The sequence below is a fragment of the Notolepis coatsorum genome (assembly GCF_963971535.1).
Source record: "Notolepis coatsorum genome assembly, chromosome: 1".
Classification (NCBI taxonomy): Eukaryota; Metazoa; Chordata; class Actinopteri; order Aulopiformes; family Paralepididae; genus Notolepis; species Notolepis coatsorum.
This window is the reverse complement of record NC_140165.1, coordinates 24,284,519-24,293,445: the sequence shown is the minus strand read 5'-3', so window position 1 is coordinate 24,293,445 and position 8,927 is coordinate 24,284,519. Positions and strand designations below refer to the sequence as shown.

Here is an 8,927-nt window from a genome sequence, read left to right as displayed (position 1 = left end):
AAATGTTTTTTTCTCTGAAATGTAATTGAGTAAAAGTACAAGTATACAATACTAATACTAATAATACTTGAGTAAAGTACAAATCCACAAAAACAGTACTTAAGTATTGTAACAAAGTACAATTACTCAAGTACTTTACACCCCTGGATTCAACTGTATTGTGATTAAGGCGAGACACCCCAGGTGAATAGGCAAATATTATTATTTTGGTTGATTTTGAGATTTTGTTATATTTTGCTTCCTAAACATGTCTTCTATGAAACGAGTGACAATACGTCAATAACACACATTTAGTTGTTTATTTTACTTAATTTAGCCTGATTCCATACATAAATGTGCACATATTTTTTATTGCTAATTTTTTATGTATTCTATTGTACAATTGTATTGCACTGCACTATTGCACTATTTTACTCTGTCTATTTTATCTTACTCTTTTTATTATTGTCTATTTAAAACTGAATCAAACCATAAAAAGGTGGCCTGTTGGGATGTTAGATCCTAATGTGAAAAACTGTGATTTTATGTGTTTTATTTTTTATGTGCTAATTTTATGCCTGTCTTTGAGCTGCAGTTTCTGTATGAAAGGTGCTATACAAATAAAGTTTATTATTATTATTATTATTATTATTATTATTATTATTATTATTATTATTATTATTATTATTATTATTATTATTATTATTATTATTATTATTATTATTATTATTATTATTATTATTATTATTATTATTATTATTATTATTATTATTATTATTATTATTATTATATTTAACTCATTCCCTGCCAACAACGATTATATACGTGTTTGTCTGCCAATCGTTGAACGCCAACCACGTATATATATATATACGTTACTTGATTGTCAAAAGTCAAAGTCAAAGATTTTATTTGCCATGTATGGACGAATCCACATTGGAATACAGGTACAGAGCAAACACTGTGTGTCTACAACTAATCCAATACAGGAGCAGAGTAGAAACAGTACAGGAAAAATATGTAAAAACACAGACAGTATACATTTATTTATTTAGTTATTTATTTTATTCGCTATTTCCATTCGTTATCCATCCAGGCAGCCTGTGTTACCATAGGGAATGAGTCTGAGATCGCAAAAGTCTAATACCGCCGCCTGGTGGTATGCGGCCGATGTTGCACCTCCTTTGAGACTCTGTGTATGGGGCTGTGCGCCGATGAAATGCCTCCGGGCAGATTTTTCCTAGTTGGGCATGGCGAGCGCTTATAACGCATGGATTTATAAGAATCAAACACCCCCGATTCATGTTCTTTGGTGGATTATGTTATGGACACGATCGACATCAATACTTGGAATGGCGATCAGATAATTGGAATATTCTTTTTGGGTTACATCCTAGTCAAGGTAAGGGCTATGTGGTATCAATCTTGCGTTGTTCCAATAATTCCTTCATTGCGATCGGAGGGTATGTGTGTAATGTACTGTGTAACGTATTCCGTTGGTGACGATCAAAGCATAAAAGACGACCCCCCCCCCCCACCCTTTCATGCATTCATGATGAAACATAATACTGATAATATAGAGTTGATTTCGAAATAGTAGCGTATACAGGCGAGAAACTGCAAGTTTTTTTGTGAAATGGACGTATTGCTGCATAGTGTCGTTTTCTGGGATTGGACAGGATTACTCTAAAACTATACTCATATTCACCACGGTATAAAACGGGAATGTATGGATGAAAAAAGTATTTCTTTTTCACAAATTGCAGCATAGTACAGTACAAAGAAAATAAGTATACCATCCAACCAGAGTCCAAACGTAACAGTAAAGTGCAATCAGGGCCGCCTGGGAGAAATGCGAGGCCCTGTGCAAGATTTAAACATGCTGATTTGTGATGTCAGAGAGACACCGCTGCATGATAATGTGGCTGTGTGGCATCAGGTACATGATGAGCTGCACACAGTGGTTGGAGCCCAGGCTCAAAACGGCTCGAGATCTTGAGGTAGAAAAATGCTGTTTTTGAGGACTTGATTAGAAATACAAAACAATGAAAAAATTAAAATAAAAAATTACAGAGGTGTTCCATAGACTCACAGGAATTGTGTAAAAGTGCCCAAATAGTGAAAGAAATAGTAAAATAGTTCCCCTTTAAATAATAGCGCTGCCCGAGGCTGGGCAAGATACAGTCAACATATAGCAAGAGAGAGAGAGCGAGAGAGAGCTCCCGTTCTACGGTCAATATACAGTGTTATCGCTGCACAGACCCGGCAATGCCCCTGACCCTCCACCAGAGCAAGGCCAGAGAGAGAGAGAGAGAGAGAGAGAGAGAGAGAGAGAGAGAGAGAGAGAGAGAGAGAGAGAGAGAGAGAGAGAGAGAGAGAGAGAGAGAGAGAGAGAGAGACACACATTGGAAAGAAACAACCCAAAACCAGAGCAAATTGAAATGCTATTTGGCCCTAAACAGAGAGTACACAGTGGCAGAATACCTGAGCACTGTGACTGACACAATACTAAGAAGATCCTTGACTAGGTACAGACTCAGCGAGCACAGCCTAGCCATCGAGAAAGGCCGCCATAGGCAGACCTGGCTCCCAAGCGAAGACAGACCCACTGCACACAAGATGAGGTGGAAACCGAGCTCCAATTTTTAACAACCTGCCCACTATACCAAGACATATACTTCCCACAAATTGCAAACACCCAAAGAGACTTTGAAAACATGGACAATAACTCAAAACTCCCATACCTACTGGGAGAAATACAAGAATGTGAAATAAAGCCCATTTGAATTGAAGAGAGAGAGATAGATAGAGCATGTCTGTGTGTGTTAGAAAGAGAGAGATAGAGAGAGAGCATGTCTGTTTGTGTGTGTGTGTTAGAGAGAGAGCATGTATATGTGTGTTAGAAAGAGAGAGAAATATATAGAGAGAGAGCATGTCATTTTGTGTGTTAGAGAGAGATATAGAGCATGTCTGTGTGTGTTAGAAAGAGAGAGAGAGAGAGAGAGAGAGCATGTGTGTTTGTGTGTTAGATAGAGAGAGCATGTCTGTGTGTGTGTGTGTTAGAGAGAGAGATATATGTATGAGAATGTATGAGAGAGATGAGAGAGATAAGCAAGACAGCTAAGATGAGCCCCTAAATGATATTCAACTTTTAATGGAAGAACAAAACAGAAGGAAAAGATAACTTCACAAAGGCAACATGAATATACATAGATCCAAAAGGACAAAGATCAACACTTAAATCCAAAGAGAAGAGTGTCTATACCAGAGAAAACAAAGTAGCAAGGAGCCAACGGCCGACATCAGCTAAATAGGCTAACTGCAAATAGAGTAGCCAGGTACACACCGTTAGCTACAACAGCTAGCCGGCCCGTTTGGCTCAATATAATGTTAGCTACGTTAGCTAGCCGGCCCGCTTTGGCTCAATATAACATTAGCTACAACAGCTAGCCGGCCCGTTTGGCTCAATATAACGTTAGCTACGTTAGCTAGCCGGCCCGCTTGGCTCAATATAACATTAGCTACAATAGCTAGCCGGCCTGTTTGGCTCAATATAACGTTAGCTACGTTAGCTAGCCGGCCCGCTTTGGCTCAATATAACATTAGCTACAACAGCTAGCCGGCCCGTTTGGCTCAATATAACGTTAGCTACGTTAGCTAGCCGGCCCGCTTTGGCTCAATATAACATTAGCTACAACAGCTAGCCGGCCCGTTTGGCTCAATATAACGTTAGCTACGTTAGCTAGCCGGCCCGCTTGGCTCAACATAACGTTAGCCTTAGCCACGATAGCTAGCCGGCCAGAGAGAGAGAGAGAGATATATCCACGGCGGGAATAGAATAGAGTGCATTAAAAACTCACCAAACGTCCAAGAGGACGGAAACAACCGCGTGGAGTTGACGAAGTTCATCTGCCGAACGAGCGTCCTCTTCATGCGCTCTCTCTAGGTTAGCTAACGCTAGTTAGCCTTTAGCTAAGCTAGCTACTAGCCGACATGGCTATCCCGACTGAACCACACGTTAGCACTCGATATTATAACGTAGCGAAAGCTAACTAGCTGTCCCTGCCTTTAGCTAAACCGACATGGCTAGCCTGACTGAACTGTCTAACATGCAACAACTTTCATCTTCAGTCCATCTGCCGAACGACCGTCCTCTTCGTCTTGGCTGGCATAAGCATAACCTCCAATGCTGCACACGCGAAATAGTCAAACGCAGCTGACGCACGCCGGCCGACTGTACACATGTAACCCCTCCCTTCGTTGAAACCAATAGTATGTCTGCTGCAGAGCCCCAGAGCTCCAATGGTGAGTATGTCTGCTGCAGAGCCGCAGAGCCAGGAACAAGTCAGACACATTCTACAAACGTGTCTAATGTGAAATATATAAGCATATAAGCAAAACTAGATTTTAGGTCTGTGATGAAAAAGGGCCTCGCGGGAAGGGGGGCCTCGCAAAAAAATTATAAAAAAAATTATAAATAAAAAATATTTTCTTTTTATTTTATTTGTATTTCTTTTTGTGCGAGGCCCCCTGTGCGACCGCACTGCTCGCACACCCCCTGAGGCGGCCCTGAGTGCAATAGTAATATACAATGTACAGGTGATTCAACTGGGTATAACATAAATTGGTATAGATTATATAAATGTATGCACATATAAATGTATGCACAGTATAAATGTATAAATGTAGTATAAATGTATGCACAGAGTTATATAATTATTATTTACAGTGTTACAGTTATAAATACACTATGGTTAATAGTTCAGTTCAGTTCAGTTCAGTTATTTTTTATTTTGGGCTTTGGACACATAACAACGGTCTATGGTTAATAATAGTCATACTGGCCAGCAGTGTAACTAGTAAGAGTAGGTAAGGGATATGTACAGATTAGGGATGTCCCGATCCGATCACGTGATCGGGATCGGGGCCAATCACGTGATTTTCCAAAGATCGGGATCGGCAAAAAAAATAATAATAATAATCGGGATATTTTTTTTTTCTTTTTTTTCAACAACATGACCATGTTCACGTCTTAAACTCATACTGAGGCCTTAGTTTTGGTTTTAAATTGCATATCATCATTCATTTATTTATTGTCACACAGAGCAGAAGAATTTTGCCAAAACAAACCAATAGTATCCAGCTGCAGAACAGCAGACCAGCCACACTTTCAGACCCAAACGCATTGCCTTTGATTTAATTATACATCAAATGATTTATGTCAAGGATTGCAATGCCTCGCTTGAATGAAGTTAACTTTTCACCTGGATAACGTCAACATTCAGGGTGAATGTAATGTGAGGAATTGGGATTAAAAAAAATATATATATATAAAAAAGAAAAAAAAAAAGAAAAATGTGATCGGATCGGGAAAGATCAGTATCGGTAGATACTCAAAATCACATGATCGGGATCGGATCGGGAGCAAAAAAATTTGATCGGGACATTTATTTTTATTTATTTTATTATTATTATTTTTTTTTTTATTAGAAATGTTTTCCTCTGTAAAAAAAATGCCAGTGAATTTTTTTTTTTTCAAAAATGGCCAAGTGACAGCTCTGAGCTCTCTGATCAGGCCTGATCCCATAACTGCAGTAATGGCGAGCTGTCAATCACTCAGTGCAAAATAACTGCACGGGTTGATCTTAGGAATATAATTATCCAATCAAAATAGGGTAGGGTAGGCGGGTTAGTGACAGTATGCGCACGCGATTGATTGGCGTTCACGCCGTGCCACACAAACTTAAGATCCAATCAGAGACGCACAGCGGCGTGATTTTTTTCCGTAGCCTATGTTTACGAAAACGCTATGGCTATGGAAAAAAATCACGCGCCTCGGCTGCGTTTGTTTACAAAATCATTTGATCTCAGTTGAGGAAGCTAACTTGTTGGAGCTAACGTAGCTAAAGGGCTACCACCGCAGCTACCAAGCCCAGGGTGGAGTGTTTTGTTATTGTTCATGAACTTATTGTGCATCGTTTGATGATATATATATTTTTTATTATATCAACAGAACAATGTTTAGTGGATTTCGACAGCATCCTCACGCAAATGAAGCATCGATTAGATCACAAAAGACTGCTGTTTGTTGCATTGCCTGTTTGCAAGCAGACGAGGTCATTGAACGTTTCATCAGAAAATATCGAAGGATGGATTTAATTTACAAGTGATCAGATGGGAGGGACACTGCAGCTTTCTATTGTGGTGGTGGAGGTTAGGTGCACTTTAGTCTGTGTTTGTAAATAAGTAATGTTTTTTTTTTTGTGTTGTTTTTTATGCTGTGCGTTTATGTGAATGTTGATTAGTGGTAGTTGAGCTATGGTTATAATTATATTGTCATTTCGGATGTATGGAGGCACTGTATGCTTGGTTAAAGTTGTGAATGGAGGTGTATTCATTTCACATGTGATCCAGGGACGTAGCGAGGAGTGGGCTGTAATTGGTCGAGATACGTCACGTGGTGTCAGTGAAACAGTAAACAAGAAGTTGCTGGGAATTTGACAGCAGCGAAGGGAAACGAGTGAGGACTGGTGAGTGAATGTGTGTAAGCGATTTGTTTTAAGAATGATAGTAGTATTGTGGTAGTTATTGATTGAATGTGTGTTTTGTTTCAAGGTTTGTAACCTGTTGGAGAAAAGAATTAAAACCGTTTTACAACTGAGTGGCATCCTGTCCCATCCCTTCACCCCAGCAGCGGGAGTAAAGCTGCACAGTTACAAACCACGGGCGGCGGCAGAAGAGTGGCTGAAACACGCCGTCAGACAAGGACAAAATAACCGAGGGATATGAGGTACTCCTGTGTCGTTGTAAATGGAATAGCTCGCGCATCAGACCATACGGGTCAGCGAGCAGGAACTTTCACCTGGTTCAAATGTTAATGCAAGCAGCTAACACAGCTAAGGAAGCTAACGCAGCTGAATGAGTGAATGAATGAAAACTTGGTTTGACAGATGTCAGTGCCAACTTCAAATGCGATCAGGAGTAATGCCAAGCTACTGAAACTGGCTATCAAATAGCATACCAAAGCTAACGTGGACAAACAATGAAGGCAGTTGATTGTTTGTTTGAGCATTTTATTAACAGATTGGAGAGTGGGTGCAATACAGTGCAGCTCAGTGCACACGGTTGTTGGGGGGATGTAGACCAGAGAGGACTTTCGTCTTGTTTACATCAGGGTCCCCCATCCAGTTGAGGATAAAAGCTATAGTTTGTTTACTAGCCCTGCGATGGTGCCAATCATATTATATAGGTGTATGCTGATTAGTAGCCCTCTAATTTCAAGACCTTTAGCTTAGTTTGAGTGTACCTGGGTGGCAAGCCGGCGGGAGAAGGTGAAACCTACTCCACTTTGTTTATTTGTATTGTTTTCCATTTTTGGGCGGTATCCCTGGGGGGACCTCTGGTGAGCCTGGTAACGCCGCTGAAGACTAGTTAGGCTAGGATAGTTAGGGAAGTAGCTTCTGAGCTAGTTTAGGCAGCTAGAGAGGGCGGAAGACACAAGGTAGATAAGGAGTTACGGGTACGCTCAATTAGGTTATTATTTATTAGGTTATTTATTATTACAATTATTTATTTTATGGTCAAATAAATAATAAATGAATAAAAATAAATAAAAATTGATCAATTAAAGAAAGAGAGGGCCAAAGTGAAGGCAGCTTTCACAAGAAAGGCCAACAGCATTTTGCGAATGGCGCCAACTATGCTGCGAGAGGAATTGAAAAGTGAGTGGAAATCCCTTTCTGAGGACGCAGAAAGGCTTCATGCAGCTAATTATGTGTGTGAGGCCTGTCTGATTGATGAAGCAGGCGACATGGAGGCTGTGGATGATAAAGCCAAAGCAGACTTGGAGAGGGTAACCATAGAGTGTGATACAACATTAAAAGAGGTGAAGCAGGCAATCCATTCCAACCTTTGGTCAAAATATGCAGAGACCGAGCTAAAAGCAGCCATTGGACGGGCAGAAAGAAGCTATGAAGGTGCGGGAGAAGTTAACCTGGAAACAATCACCTACGAAAATGGTAAAGAACAAGTCACACTCTTGGAATCTCTCATCACCAAGGCAGAAAGTCTGCTAGCTGTCTGGGAAGGGTGGATCCCTGAAGGCGCTGCGTGCGAGGTTAGAAAAAAGCTGCAAGAACTGGAGGACAAGAGAATTGACCTCTGGCGAAGGTGGGTGGTTGAATTCGGCAGGGTCCAGAAAGAGCAGGCTGATAGAGCCATTGAAATCAGGCTAAAGGCCGCCTCCGACATTGCAGAAGCTGAAAAAGGAGCCGCTGAGGCTGAAAGAAGAGCCGCAGAGACCAGGCTAAAGGCAGCCGAAGTTAGCGCTGGGTCTGAGGAGAGGGCCGCAGATGCCAGAGAAAAGGCAGCTGAGATCCAGTTGGTAATGGCAGAGGCCGCCGCAGAAGAGCGTGCCGAGCTGGCTAAGGCGCAGCGGAAAGCATGGGAGGTAGCACACAGCGCTAGCATAGCAAGCCTGGAAGCGGGAGGCTCACAAGCAGCAGCCATACAGAGAGTTCGCCTTCACCCAATACAGCTACCAAAGTTCAATGGTTGCATGAGAGACTTTCACCGTTGGCGAAGAGACTGGGAAAACCTCCAGCGACAGGGAGATCCATCTGGGTCAGCCGAAGTAAAGAAATTCCAGCTCCTAGACAGTGTGGAGGAGAGAATCATCAATGGCGTTAGGCTCTCAAGCTACGACACAGCTCATGATATGTTTAGGGTCCTTGAAAACCGGTTCGGGAATAAGACCACCATCGCTATTCAGATAATTGAAGAGTTGGAGAAGTTGCCGGTGGCAAAAGGTAACCAGCCGAGAAAAACAATAGAGCTCATCCAAGCTGTTGAGAAGGCCCTGACTGACCTGACAGACTTAGGAAATATTGGAGCTATAAAGAATCCACTTGTTATCAAAGCTATTGAAAGCAAACTGCCTGAATGTGAGC

The 8,927-nt window shown here is 41.3% G+C and overlaps 1 protein-coding gene across 1 annotated transcript in view; it reads right to left on the bottom strand.

The window, feature by feature from the left end:
* The window catches only part of prox1a (prospero homeobox 1a), a gene marked incomplete at its 5' end in the record, with an annotated part of 51,737 nt that extends 44,386 nt beyond the window's left edge, over window positions 1-7,351 (bottom strand). Inside the window, one exon of the mRNA XM_084312601.1 lies at window positions 7,286-7,351. Coding sequence (XP_084168727.1) covers window positions 7,286-7,351 — 66 coding nt within the window. The remainder of the gene's footprint in view (window positions 1-7,285) is intronic.
* Window positions 7,352-8,927: the final 1,576 nt, after the last annotated feature.